The sequence below is a fragment of the Sprattus sprattus genome (genome assembly GCF_963457725.1).
Source record: "Sprattus sprattus genome assembly, chromosome: 3".
Taxonomy (NCBI): Eukaryota; Metazoa; Chordata; class Actinopteri; order Clupeiformes; family Clupeidae; genus Sprattus; species Sprattus sprattus.
In genome coordinates this window covers 17,605,512-17,620,629 of record NC_137922.1, presented here as the reverse complement: position 1 = coordinate 17,620,629, position 15,118 = coordinate 17,605,512, and the positions used below count along the sequence as shown (strand labels likewise).

The 15,118-nt window shown below is 43.0% G+C and overlaps 1 protein-coding gene across 7 annotated transcripts in view; it reads left to right on the top strand.

Annotated features, from left to right (window-relative positions):
* The window catches only part of mbnl2 (muscleblind-like splicing regulator 2), a 48,274-nt gene that overhangs the window by 30,114 nt on the left and 3,042 nt on the right, over positions 1 to 15,118 (top strand). For 2 of the 7 annotated variants that reach the window (XM_080835031.1, XM_080835032.1), the window contains exons 3-9: positions 2,358 to 2,522; positions 2,850 to 3,050; positions 4,533 to 4,790; positions 9,187 to 9,334; positions 10,747 to 10,782; positions 11,701 to 11,792; positions 13,392 to 13,467. In XM_080835031.1, the coding sequence (XP_080691157.1) occupies positions 2,358 to 2,522; positions 2,850 to 3,050; positions 4,533 to 4,790; positions 9,187 to 9,334; positions 10,747 to 10,782; positions 11,701 to 11,792; positions 13,392 to 13,421 (930 nt within the window). In that variant the 3' untranslated portion in view covers positions 13,422 to 13,467. The remainder of the gene's footprint in view (positions 1 to 2,357; positions 2,523 to 2,849; positions 3,051 to 4,532; positions 4,791 to 9,186; positions 9,335 to 10,746; positions 10,783 to 11,700; positions 11,793 to 13,391; positions 13,468 to 15,118) is intronic. The other 5 variants (XR_013968584.1, XM_080835033.1, XM_080835034.1 and 2 more) reach the window with 5 other exon arrangements.

Genomic DNA, 15,118 nt, shown 5'->3' with positions numbered 1-15,118 from the left:
AGTAGAGTCTAAAACCTCAACAAGCAGATAACATTAATCTAGACAAATGTGTCAACTTGTATGGCAAATGACCGATGGCTAATGCATAAAACTATTTCTTACAACTTTTTAAAATAAGTATTCATTTCTGTAATATATAGGATACTGTTTGTAGCTTGTTTATTTCCTGATTAAAAAAACACTTCCAAGGAACTGAAAGACATAAGTACATTTTTTGTACAGTTCACTTGTGGAAGGGGCCAAGGTTTTGTTGTTTTTAGTTTGCAGCCGGCATTCAAATCCAGTGATCATCTTTTTTATAGCTGTGTTTATTGCGTTACTGTAAGTTGTATTTCGAGATGTCATAAAAGACCCAACTTCCATATAAACAAATACTAACAGATTATAAAAGGATTCGTGCCATGCTGAAGAGTGGAGACGGATACGTTAGCTCACTTGTCATCCAAACGTCTGTAGAGTGTCTTCTTTTAAATGTTGTAATGCAGGTTCTTAAAACTCCCTTTCTGGTGTCTCTCTAGTTCCTCTGTAGTTCTTAACCCTCCCAGCACTTTTCCCGATCCAATGACCTGAACTCCCTTGGCGTTCTGACCGGCATTGACCTACCCCCCCCCCCCCCCCCCCCCCCCCCTTTCCCAATTTTAGCTCAAGTGCTCCTCCAAGGGGGCTGGGCCATTGCCCCGGAGGGAAGTTTCACCACCCCTCGCCGGCAGGGTGAGGGCAGGGCAGGACAGTCACGCTCGCTTCAGCACATTCAGCCACTCTGTCTCTCTACACACTCTGTGTCAGTGAAGAGCAGAGCTGCCTGAGTCCATAGAGAAGAGGAGATTATCCCTGGAGATAGCCCTGTTAGCTAACTAAACCATGATATCATGGGTTGAAACTCACAATTGTTGCATTACATTGTTGTTGCAGTAGGTTTATGGTCATAAACGATTGAACCTTTGGCCTGTGTTTCTAACTGACTCTAGAAGCTTTAAACATGTAGTAAAATATCTAAAGTACTCCTCTGTCAACCATTGTGATGTCGTTAGGATTTAGTACAGTATAATAATACTCTCCTTCTCCTTTTCACCTACACCACCCTCAAATGATTGGCAAGTATCATTTTGTCTATCAGTAGTGAGGGACATCAAGCGTTTTATTTACCCAGTGATACCTGATACGGTATCTGTATCTGAAAGACCATTGACCTCTATACTCTCCTTCATACAGACCTCCCGGGGCCTATAAAGCATGCTATGCTGACTGGGCAGATTCCGCATTATATCTGCTGGATATATTACCCTAGGAAATGGAAATCTTTTTCTAAATAAAGCCTGACTCTCACGAGGTCAGTTCAGATCCAGATATGAACTGTTTGCTTCTCTGGGTTGAAGAATGATAATGTTGGCAGTACACTGGTATTTATATTCATCATTTTTAATATTAAGAGGGGTGGTATTTTTGGTCCAGAGAGAGGCCAGGAACTGTTGAAAGATTTTCAAACATTGGGGGTCACAAGGCTGTTTTTTCTTTTTGCTTTATTTTTTTTTTAGAGTTTGGGATAATGATAGATATCGAGATACACATACTCACATGCTCCAGACCGCAGTGAAACAGAGACACGACGATGTGGTAGGCTCTTGGCTCAGGGATGAATGTAATTGGCTCAGAATCTGATCACCATGGAGATGGTGACCTCCTCAGTGCTGTTTGGATTTCTGTGTGAGTTATTGTTTGTGGTCCACAGCCATCTTTATTGAGCATGCAGGCACTGCAGTCTTCAGTAGTCTCCTGTATCTCTTTCTCTCTCTCTATTCATCTGTTTCTTTCGCCTTTTCATTCTAGTCTCTCTCTGACACATTCTTTCTCTCTTTGACAAACATACACACATACACTTTCTATCTCCCTTTCTTTATTTCTCTCCCTCTTTCTCGTTCTCCTTCTCTGTATCTGTCTCACTCTCTCTCTCTCTCCCTCTCTCTTTATCTCTCTCCCTCCCTCTTCTCCCCTCTCTCTCTCTCTCTGCATTGCCAGTGCTGCAGATCTTCCTTGTTTGGTGTCAGCATCATGTCTCGACACCATGGTGCTGGCCTGATACCACACTTCTGTCCCAGGAACAGGCTAGATCTCCCTGTTGTCATGGTCACCTGGTATTTTGGGTGGTTTCCCTCCACATCCTAAAGTCAACTTGTTGCATTTGTAAACAACGCTAAGAGCTCATGCCAACAACAAGCAAGGCCAAGGGTTGAATCCCTAGCGTTGAGATACCTGTTAATGTTGACATACACTATGCTGTTTTTAGTATAAATACGTTTCTCTAGATAAATCTGATAATGTCTATGGGAAGCTTATAATGTCTGTGTGTCTTATTTCAGGGCCGGTGTACAAGAGAAAACTGCAAGTACCTGCATCCGCCAGCACACCTGAAGACTCAACTGGAGATCAATGGGCGAAACAACCTGATACAGCAGAAGACAGCGGCCGCCATGTTGGCTCAACAGATGCAGTTCATGATCCCGGGCACAGCCATGCAGCCAGTGGTGCGTTCCTGCAGTGTTTGTTTGTTTATTTAGAAGGATCCCCATTAGCTCTACCCTAAGACAGAGCTACTTTTAGTGGGGTCCACACTAGGCATTGTCTCACTCTCTCGACTGTCACGTGGCATGGCCCCTTGCACTCTCTCCGTACATTTTTATCTTCTTATCAAACATTAATACTTTCCTCTTTTCTCTCAGTCAACCTGCCTTTGTCATGTTTGTCTGATTCTCACTCATTGTCCCTTGTCTTATCTGTGATTTCTCTATCCCCATGTATATTCCTTTCTTAACTTTTAGTTTTTTCCGCCCCTCTGTCCCCTCCCCTCCTAGCCTACGTTCCCGATGAGCCAGGGTCTCGGCTCAAATCACGGCTTGAGCTACGCCCCTTACCTGACGCCCATGAGCCACGGTATGGGCCTGGTTCCCACGGAGATGCTCCCCAGCACCCCTTGCATGGTTCCGAGCAGCCCGCCCAACAACATGCAGAGCTCCTCCTCCTCGCAAAAGCTGCTGCGGACCGACAAGCTGGAGGTAACCAATCACAGCGCTCCTGCCGGGTCACGTGACCACCTCTGCTGTTCTCTCATTTCTCTTTCAGGCTGCGGTTGAGTGAAGAATAGCTTCATTGCTTCCGTTGGTAGCCAACTGTGGTAAAAGTATTTCATCCTTACTCTAAAAACATACACCTGCGTGACATTGAGAAATGTAAAACTTTCCTGTAATAAATTCTAACCAAATACTGTGTTTTTTTAGTTTTTGCCAAATGTAATGTTCTAATTAAGGCTAGGTCTAATGTGCTGGCTCATGCTTCACAGCAAACAAAGCCCAAGATTGGTGTTTCTTGATAAAACAAAGGATTCATTTCAAATGAATACAATCACAAAAGCCCCCTACCCCCCAGCGCCTGTGTGTGTGTGTGTGTGTTTGTGTGCCTCCTCGCTGAGTGTTGTCACTTAGCAACTGAGCGATGTTGGTGATAATGAGAGGCTGTGTTCCACTGAGGAGTGAGGATCCTCCCACACCGAGCATGACTGTTTACTGAGCTGTTTGTGTTCTGATGCTGTCTGTTCTCTGACTACCATCTGCGTGTGAGTGTGCCCGCACATGTGTGTGTGTGTGTGTTCGTGCGCACATGTGTGTGTGTGTGTGCGTGCGCACATGTGTGTGTGTGTGTGCGTGCGCACATGCGTGTGCGTGCATGTGTCTGTCTGCGTGTGTGTGTGTGTTGAGAGTGCATTGTCTGTCTGAGCGGTGTGTTCACCCTCACTGGCCTTTGTGTATGTCCATTAGAGTGTATTTTGTGTGTTGTGCGATGTGCATGTTTGTGTGTATGTGTTTATAAGTGTTTGTCTGTGTATCTGCGTGTTCACTCCTTTGTGTATATACCATAGTAAAGCCACTTGGAATGTTGTGGTTTTGTTGTCCAATTTACAGACTTAATGAATTACTTCACAATTCAGACCACTAGACATCTTGGAACCAGATAAACACAGATCTATATTTTTCACTTTCACTGTAACAGTGTTGCTTTTAATCGATTAGCCTAATCATACAAATAAACAGAGAGTTAGCTGCTAAGTGCAAGCTGGCAGTTTGCTCTAGTGTGTGAGGAAGCACAGCAAAACAACCCCAAATCTCTTGCCGTAGATTTGTTGTAAGGTGTCCTAACATCTGTGTAGTTCACCTGAGGTGAGAGCCACACACACGCAGTTATTGAGATTTTAAAGTTCAGTCGCACTCTAGACGTCAATCAGATTTTGGGTTCAGATAATTTTACGGCCTAGCTGATATGCCTGCCAGTGCTTCTATATCTGTACTTAGTGTGTGTGTGTGTGTGGTGTCTGTTAGTTTATTCAAATCCACCATGAATTAAGGTCACCTTTTGTGACCGTTTTGATTAAATGTTTTTAAAACTAATCCAGCTGGGTTTTCATGACGTGTGTATCTTCTGCCTGAATCTGAATGTTTGGGGTGTGTGTGTGTGTGTGTGTGTGTGCGCGTGCGTGCATATAGGTGTGTCGTGAGTTTCAGCGGGGCAACTGTGCCCGGGGCGAGACGGACTGCCGCTTTGCGCATCCCAGCGACAGCCCCATGATTGACACGAGCGACAACACAGTGACGGTGTGCATGGACTACATCAAGAGCCGTTGCTCGCGCGAGAAGTGCAAGTACTTCCATCCGCCCACGCACCTGCAGGCCAAGATCAAAGCCGCACAGCACCAGGCCAACCAGACGGCTGTGGCAGCGCAGGCCGCCGCAGCCGCTGCCATGGTAAGACACACACAAACACACACGATCATGTTCTCATACACATATGCTCAAACAGACATATCTGCACCAGGCCAGCTACACACATGCTCTGCCAGAACACATATATACACACACACGCCCACAAAGCCATCAACACGCACTTATGCCTCAAGTAGAGACATATATGCCCACAGGCTTACTCTAACAAACACTCTCACTGATAGTTACCCACACAAGGACTTTCACAAGCACTTTCAACACTGCCCTCTCCGATGAGCTTAGTAAAATAATCTCAAATATAATGAAGCCAGATAAATATTTGTATTCAACTGATCCTCCCTGCAGATACATACTAATACAAAATGCAAATCGTAGTTTCTGAATTGTTACAGAATATTAACTCTTTGAGAACCAAAAAGTCTCAAGGAATATTAGCAGTGCTATGAATATTAAAGTCAAAGGATTCAAGAATGTAAAACCTCAAGGTTTTGCAGCTGGTAGCAACCGCAACACAACCCATTTTACTCCACATCAGACAAATCCCAGCTGCTGAGTAGTATTCGGATCGGGTGTAACTGGTGTGTTCAGTGAGGAGGCTAATTGGTAGTATCTTCAAATAATGAGCAGTCCAATTACTGTAGTTCCCGACAAACCCCTGAAATTAAACTCCATCCCCCTCACCATAACACACACTCCTGTACACTCAATCACAAGCACTCTCTCTTTCTCATTCTCTCTGTCTCTCTATATCACACACACACATTCAAATGCAAACTCTCTCTCTCTTTCTTTCTCTCAGACACACACAAATAAAAGGACACTGGTCCAAAGCACCTTCTAAAAACATCTCTTAAAACCACGTCCGATGCGTATGCAACTTCATACACAACTTCAGTACATCTTTGATGCATTAAAAGTGGAGCACTGCACACTACGGCAAATTTCCAAATCAATTAATCAATTAATTGGTTTTGTGAACACTACAGAGTTATTTCAGATTATCATCATCATTAATTATATTATAAATACTGCGTCAGATGACCAGCTTTGCATGCTTTTGCACAGATGCCCTTGGTCTCCCAAGGACAACACACTGTCCTTCACCTCACCACAGTCAGTCAGTGCAAATTGAGTTAGACGAGATGGATGTCAGTGTCATTCCAAACTGACATCAAGGGCTGTGGCTCATTTCCTGCTGAAACTGTATTTCTGGCTGAAGGCCATCAGGTAGCGTCAGGGTATATGGATGTCAGTGTCACAGCAAGCCCTGTGTTCTCTCTCCTCCTCCTCCTCTCTTAGAATAATGGAGTTCTTTTATATTCATTAATTATTTAAAAAAAATAAAATGTTTAGATTTGTGTTGTTGTTGTGCGCTGCTCCCATGGCTCTGGCTGGCATGCATTTGCCCCATCAGTTCGCCCCCATTGCTTTGCTTTGCTCTTAACCTCATCCTACACCACGCCCTCCCCCTCTTTGCCTGTCCAACTCACCGTCTGGGTCATAGGGGGAAGCAAGTACATCAACGGTTCTCCAGACAAAAAAAAAGAATAAAGAGCTCTAGATCTCTTGTTTTCTAAACGGTTAGCCAAGATGATCTTTACAGCCTAACATTACACCTGCAGGAAAAACACTGTCAGCCTCAAGGTGCAACCTCAGTGTGCCACGGTAACCTCTTAAGGCACAGACTCGTTCATAGGCCCATAAAGTCATTGAGATTTATTAGAGAGAGAGAGAGAGATAATCCAGCATGCCCTTGAAGTGCTCTTAGTAGGCTGAAAGCTTTTCTTATCTCTTCAAATTTATATTATGTTTTCTGTATAAACCATCGTTACATAAAATAATAGAGTGACAGAGATATTAACTTAGTTCCCTGGCAGTAAATGTCGTAAAATGATTATCATGTTTACTGGGCTGAAAGGAAACCTATTTCCTTAAAATTCAGAAGTCTGTGACAGATTGCCATTCAATTTTTCTGGCAAAACATTGAAATTGCAGCTTAGACCTATGGCTCTATGGTAGTTTGACACATGCCCTAACGAGCTGTTGATTTCAAGTTTCAACTCCATGTATCTATGCAATTATTCAGATATGGTTTATGTTTCCCCTCATTTCAAGGTACGTCTCCTTAAAAAAATTCTTTAAAGGTGGATATATTATAGACTTCGTCCTTTGGTTTTGAAAACCGTATGAGCCATTTCCAGTGTACTTGTGTTTGCATGGCATCACCAATGCCTAGGCTTCCTCATTCCATGTGGATATATTTTTTATTTATCTTTTCTTTTTCCATTGTAGTCCTTCTCATATAGCATAATATTCTGTCTTGGATAATTTGCCATTGCATTATTTGTATGATGTAAAAAATGTGATCTGTATCAGATACATAATTTATTTTGTGGTATTTTTTGTTAGGCCATAATTTTTCCTAGATTTCTGACATTAATCAACTCCATTAACCTATTAAACACCCTTTAATTATTAGAAAATAATTTTGTTTATATTTAACATACTGAAATTACTGGCTCTTTGAAACAGTTCAAAAGAGAAAGGTCAACGAAGCAAAATTAAGAATGTAACAGGAACTAGACGATTATAAAGTTACATTTTGTCTGAACTGCATAGGTTCATCACACTCCAGCAGCTCATCAAATTGTGTACTGCTTGTGAAGTTTCCTCTCTTTATGGAGGATGCACTTTACCCCACACTGTGGGCCGCAAATGACTGTGGCTGACGTCAAATAAAGATTTCGTCAGGACACAGAAATGCCACAGCTTTTACCGTGTATGTAGAAAACATTACCACTGTGGAAAAAGAGAATCCTATTTTTCCGAGACCTGCATCGATGTCTGTCTGTAGCATTCAGCTGTTAAGGAAGGTCGAGCTCAGTGGTGCTTGGAAACATTTAAGAAGTCTTTTAAAGCTGATTTGACCTCTTCGAAGAAACTTAGTTGAAGTGACATCCTTATTGACCAGCCTTTTGAAACTTTGCCAGACTTACCTCACTTTTAGTTTGCTGTCCAGCAGTAGATATTGACAGCTAACAATCAAAAGGCCTCTGAAATGGTATTAAATGGATTGTTGGAACAAGCCTTTCCTTTTTCTCCTCCACTACAGTCAATAATCCACTTAAACTCCCTACTGTTTGCATATTTTATGTAGGTAACAGGCCCTTTCAAAGCAATGTGCCATAAAAACAGATAGGATCAGGTCACATTTGTGTAAGTGCATTTGAGGGTTAAAAGAAAAGGCTTACACTCTGCTCTTACATTAGGGGTCAGCACCCACAAGGCTGAAGTCAGCTCCAGTTTCAGCTAACACACCAAAATACAGCCCCTCAAGTCTCACAGGAAGCCCCTCTGCATTTCTCACCCCAAAAAAAGACAATTCATAGAATGCCTGAGCCTTCATGTCTGTTTAGCCAATGTGTTACCGTCCTTTTATCTGTTAAGCATATTTACTATGACTATACAGTAGTAGACTTTTGATTAACGCAAAAGTTCTTTCAAGCTTTACTGAACTAATGAAATTCAATCCCATTAGAGTGTTGACTTTACATGTACATTTAAAGTCTTAATATCTTATGCTTTTTTAACAAAGGTACAGTAGATGCTTTTTGCTTTCATACTAATTCAAAACTTAGCGATGTTTCTTGAAAAAGCAGTTTTTTTGTTTATGTGCATGCCTATTGTTTTCTGTATGTGGATATTGCATTCAGATTATTTTTGTTTTTGTTTTTCCTTCTCACCTACCCACAATGCAATGCTGTCCCCATGATGCACCTCTGCTTGCTGTTACCTGTATGTTAATACGCTTGAATCCCATTGGCCCACTGCCATCATGTGCTCGCTGCCTGCTATTAAAAGACTCAGTCGACTGCCAAAGCAATGAAGCGACCCCTCGAGGCAACTGTAGATCTGGTACTTTCACCTTTCACCTTTCACCTTTTGCTTTGCATGTAGCTTTTTAATGTACTGTAGCCACTCACAGAATTTAATTTGGTTTCTTTTCTTCCATAGTTAATCAGTAAAGAGTCATCCAGTAATTCTTTGATTTTCCTTAGCCAAATGGCATGGTAGTCTATGCCAAGTCAGTCTTAAATATGAGTTAAGACATTCTTGAGAACGGACTTGAGAAGTTTTAAAATAAACGTTATACATTACAAGTGCCTTGCTAAATATTGTGTGTAGTTTGTCATCGTCCAGTGATTAAATGGTCATAAAGTCTGTGAATCATTATGATATTGTTGTGTGAATGTCTGTATATTTGTTTGTGTGCATGCATGTGTACAACATATGAACAGTGTTAGGTGTTGCTCTGTGTGTGTGTATGAGAGCGAGAGTGAGAGAGAGAGAGAGAAAGAAAATGGGTCTGGGTCTTAGAGGGTCTAACCTCTCCTATCCTCTTTGTCTGTTCTATCAGGCCTTCCCCCATAGCATGCTGCAGCCCCTACCAAAGAGACAAGCCCTGGAGAAGAGCAATGGCACCCTCTTTAACCCCAGCGTCTTGCACTACCAGCAGGCCCTGGCTAACGCACAGCTTCAGCAGTCTGCCGCTTTCTTTCCCTCAGGTATGCCCTCATGAACACACACACACACACACACACTCACACAACCACACACACACACTCGTCAGACCAGCGTCTTAGAATTTCTACATTCTAAAAGTCTCTTCCAAAAGTTTGTGCATGCTCTGTAATGCCTTTGCTCACCTTTGAGAGCATAAAATTGGTACACAACTTTTGATGAAGCTTGACACCACACACACAGGTCTGCATTTCACCCCCTTCCTCTTCTACTACTGAAAATACACTTATGTTAGTCAGTTGTCATCTGAAAGAATGTACTACAGTCATTCTCACAGCAGTATCAGTACAGTGAGGGGTTGCCGTTCCCCTGCACTTGAAGGCTGCAGTGTGTGCTTTCAATAGCGGATTAGTTTGTCAATGAGGGCAGATTAAACTCCTGCAGTGTATCAACTCCATCTAATCTCAGTGCATCTTCTCGATGTGGAACTGGCACTCCCTAAAACTATGATCCGAAGCAATGCGCTCTTGCAGATAAAAGCAAGAATCATTGCCAGGTGTTAGGCAAGGCAAAGCCCTCTGTGCTTTGATCAGCACTGTTAAACCCCAGTAATAATATAGTGGATGATGCGTCATATTGCAGTATAATTACTAGGTATGCACTTTGGCTTTTAACACCTACTTATAAACTGCCAGGTCTGCCATTTCATACAATGTTATTTGCGCGTGCAAAATGTTTCACGTGATAAAGAGAGTGAACATATCATCTTCACTCATTTCTGTTTTATAGGAACTACATAAAGCTTAGTTGGCTCTAGAATACATTTTTTGAAAGTAGTCACACATTTTACCAGACATAGTTTAGTTTGCAGTAATTGCTGTTCCTGTTCCGTCACACAGTCATAGTTTGTAGTAAGTCTTTCCTCCATTGCATCTCAAGAGTGTGTGTGTAGTTACCCAGCCTCATGCCGCTTTAGTTTGGCTGATCCTCAGTGAACTTGCTGTCACTAGCTTTTACCCTAGGGTTGTGCTCCCCATTGTCATTCTGTCATTCCCTAAACTGCACTCAGCACCACAGTGAATCCATTGCTTAGCCCCGCTCTGCTAGTTCCTCTCTCCTCTCAGTATCATGGCATGGCTTACTGTGCAGTTGATTCCAACCCCACACCCCTCTCTGTGCCTCACCCCTAAAAAACATCATTCCACCGCTGCTCTACTGACATCAAGCATTCCTCCGTGCGTTCTTAAAGAAACCTCTGAGTTACTGTCTCAGACCAGTTGTACGGCCCTGTGTATCTTAAGGCTTAACCACCAGAGCAAAGCAACCGAAATGAAAAGATAAAAATGATCTGTGTGTGCATGCTGATAATGGACTCTGTGGCTGTCTCTCTCTCTAACGGGTTTTTCTTCCTTCCCTTATTAACCTCACTATCTACTCCTCACTGCATGGCGCACAGGGTCAGTCTTGTGCATGACGCCTGGTAGCAGCATTGGTAGGTGCTTTTCCTTTCTCTTAGTTATGTTTTGCACCTCTTTGAGTTAGCTTGGACTTGGGGTGGGTTACCTTCAGACATACTGCTGTGGGCTATGGGGGCTCCCTCAGGTGATTTAAATATGATGATGAATGGCTATGTTTGATAGTGTAAAAGCCAACTGATGGGGGTGGGGGGGGGGGGGTGCTTATGTTGGCCCCAGTGAAATGTCCATTCTCTATGCTCTTTAACTCGCCTGTAGGAAAACCCCATCTTTTCAGAATAATCAGTCGTGGGGAACATTGTTAAATTGTTGTGATTGCCATGATATTATGGTTAGGATAATGATGATAAGTGATGTTGAGTATCAGTTCCTTTCAGTTTTTCTTTTAGTCTAATCATCTATGTGTGAGACCACAAGAATAATATGCAAGCTGACCAGGTGTTAGATATTGTCTTTTTGTCGTGTGCTGTTGATTAGGAAATTTGATCAGTTTCCCAGAGAAGTAAGCCAAAGTAGCCATCGGCAAACTGCAGTCAACACAGTGTTGACCTCAGTATTGGACATCACACAGAATTGGCTCAGCAAGTTAGCCAGGAAGCAGTGTTTGTTCTCTCAGCTTCTCTGGGAAAAACTGATTGTGGTGATAAAATTTCCTTGTTTGTGATTGTAATCAGCTTTTTCCTCTTTTTTATTTTTCTCCCATGCTTTTTTGCTTTGCATCGTGATTGCATGCCATCTGCTGGTCTAACCCAATGATGGCTTGCTGCTCTGTAATGTCCACCATGCACTTAAAAAAAAAAAAAAAAAAAAAACATCATCCAACAACACCCTCTCCCTCACCAACATCCCCCCCACCCCCACCCCATCTGTTGCCATGGTTACCATAATGCTCCACCTACCTGTTCATTGCTTCCATGGTTCCCTTCCTGAAAAAGTACCCATGATGTACAGTGCTTCGCCTGCTACTGTCTCTGCAGCAACAACTCCTGCCACAAGTCCCTACGCAGCAACAGCACCAGCCAATCAGGTTTGCTCCTTTTAAAAGCTTTCTTTCATAAATCCCCGAGCTCCAAATAAGCACTCCAGTACCACAAATTGAATTGCAAGCGAGCCTTGGTCTCCATGGCGATCGCTGACCTGTTCCACTCAAACCATCCGAGTCCTAGCGTAGCTAAACCTAGCTAGCACACACACAAATTAATTGTGTGTGCTAATGGATTAAAAAATGACAGTGGGTCCCATGATTGGCCGAAAACTTAAGTGCTTATTCAGAGCTCACCCATTGGCAAATAGTAGTTGTGTTGCATTATTTCCTTCTTTGTTTTCTTGCATGGTGTTACTTTTTTATGTCAAATTGTTCTTCACCTGTAGTAGGAACGTTTATAACGGGTCCTAAAACTGAAATACTATCATTCATACTGTTTCTCTCTCACACACACATATACACACTCGCTCGTTCACAGGTCATCAGGTTTCCTTGCTAAATTATTTCGGTCAACACCTTTTCCGCCTCCATATGATTGGTGGAATGTGTTTGTCTTTCTCACACTGGGTTGCCCGTGTCTGGGGCAGTTGGGGGTTGGTGGCGGAGGTTGCAGAGCAGGGGAGGATTACAGAAGCAGAGCACTCAAGGAAACAGTCAATACCAACCACGTCAGCGGTGCTATAAGTGCAGCCAGAAGCAGGAAGGACGCTGCCTAGTCTCCCCTTCCGGAAAGGACTAAAAATGGCACTCGATCCTGCAGATATATGGCAGAGCCTTGTCCGCCCTGCCACAGCGGACAGAGGGAGTTTCACAGAGGGCGAAGGGGGAAGGGGTGGTGGGGGTGGATGGGTCTGGCGTTCGTGTGTCAAAGCTAGCCACTAAGACCCCACAATTACTATTCCCAGGCGACAACAGGGCGCCCATCAATCTAGCAGCCATTTAATCATTAACCCCTATTATGCTGATTAGGTGCGTCTTACTTTTGACTTTGCTGCCACGTGCTCTGAGGCTAGGGAAGGTTTTGTGCCGTTTGCTTTAACACACTGATTTCCTTACTGGCCCAGTTACCTCATTTTTGATTAGATTATCAAATTCATGTGGTATAACCAGGCAGGAGATTTCTGTATCTGTGTGGCAAGGGCATTCTGTTTAGCCAAACCCTTGTCTTTGTTATCTACCCATGCCCATCTCTAGCTGGGCGTGTCTGTACACATTAATGGTGTTGGTCGAATGTCGCGGTGAGATCTGATGAGAGTTAGTGAACAGCCGTTCGTGCACATACGTGCCTTTTTCTCCACAGATGGGGTCATGTAAGGAGATTTTCTGGCTCTACTCCTCCGAGCCATTAAGAAATGCCTTTTCCTGAGGGAGGCTTTGGCTTCCTGTTGATTTCAAGGCAGCAGTAGGCCATAGTGCTACATTCATTTTGGCAGATGAGAAAGTGCCATCGTTACAAAGGTTTATTTCCTCTCTGTTGACGAGGCATACAGGATTGTATAAAATGGCACCTATGCACCTATGCATGGGTGATACTGAAAACTTGAAAGTATATTCAATACATAAATAATCATGTGGTCATATACAACATTTTAAAAATGTATAATAAATACTGCTATTTTTTATTGTTTTTTTTATCTATAGTTGCTAATAACACCGAAGTCATGGGTTTAACTCGAAGCCAACTCTCCCACTGATAACATTTTACCTCTCCTTTATCGTAAGTCCCTTTCAATGAAAGTATCTTCCTAACCAATAAATGTAAAACAGAATAGAGCAACATCATCACTGTTATGGTTACTTATGTATTAGCCTTTACAAATAAATAAAAAGCATTGCTAAATGCTCTAAAACAGACATCTATTTATAAATGTTAATTGAGAGTTATTATTCAATGTTGTTTACAACAGTTTAGCATATGTCTGCAATGTGCTGTTGAGAGGCAATCCAGCTATAATCGATTAGTTTATATTTCAAACATGGAAACTTGATCTTTTACCAGATTTTTTGAGCAAGCTGTTTATGTATTTATTTGACTGTTTATCATTACCAAAGTAAACGTCTACAAATATGATTTGGAACTGTGGTCATGTACCCTGCTTGATTCCATGTGGAAGATACAGACACTCAACCCATCTTAACTCCTTTTAGAACAACCCCTCTGTTTCAATATTTTGATCTGAAATAGTCCCCCTGACCTTGTGATGTTATAATCTCTACTGCTGTTACTGTCATTAAATACCAGAAACAATTAGGGTATGGCTACATTCCCCTCGTCCCACAGTTGTGTTGAATCAGAATCTGACCTGAGAACCTGCTCTGTCATGATGAGGGTGGCATAATGTTAGCATCTTCGGAGGGTACCGGACGGAATATGCGACAAGGTCGCGCTGAGCTAAGTCCCTTCCCTCACCCCGGCGTCCTCCTCCCTCCTCCGTCACGGCGTCTAGACGGCCAATCCCAGATGGGCAGATGCCACCACCGACCACCGCCACTGCCCCCGCTGGCAGCTGAGTCACTGCTTCTGCGAATAATTTAGCGCAGGTTTAATTATGCAGAGAAAGAGAGGTGCTGCAAGGCCTTGGCTTCCTGTGAATTTGTCACGCAGGAGGCACAAACAAGCCTCGCCTGCCCGTCTACTGTCTCGCCCACGACGGCCGCTCCCTCCTTCCCCAAAGAACCCCAGATACAGGATGTGATGTGATGCTGTAGCTCACTGTGGAGATTAGTAAATCAGGTTTTCTGGTATGAAAAGAAAGTTTAAGGCTTAGCTGTTGTTCTTTCACCCAGGCCATTTTCATTCAAGGCCTCACTTGACCATGATAGAGCCCCCAGGCAGCACTTTCCCATGATTCAAAGTGTAAAAACAGATTCTTTAGAAAGGATGGAGTATTCTTACCCTGTGTCTTGTGTTGTAATAGCTCCCCCAACTGGCTGAAAAGGATGATTTCATGCTAAACACAGAATGAAGTTAGAATAGAGAAGATTTCAAAGATTTTGCACTAGAGAAATCTATTAGTTAAATAAATAGTTAAATCCGGACCTTTATGCCCTGAACCAATCTTTACTTTATTTCCCTTAATTTTTGTTATATTTATTTACCGTCTTCTTGACCTTTGAAAAAGAAGTAGCTGTGCTCTGGACTCTGCATGCCTGCCTCTCCTGGTTTCGCTCACAATTGTCATGCAGCTCAATGGCGTCTCCTTGTGATCGGTGGCCTTCACTACATCACCACTCGCCCTCACTGGACCAGCGCCTGCCCTGCTCCGCTGTTACTTGCTTCATATCCATCTCGTGTGTTCCGCTCGTCACTAAGCTCAGTGTAGCAACTTGTGTGGATCCTTTGACATGAGTTAAGGAACGACCAGGGA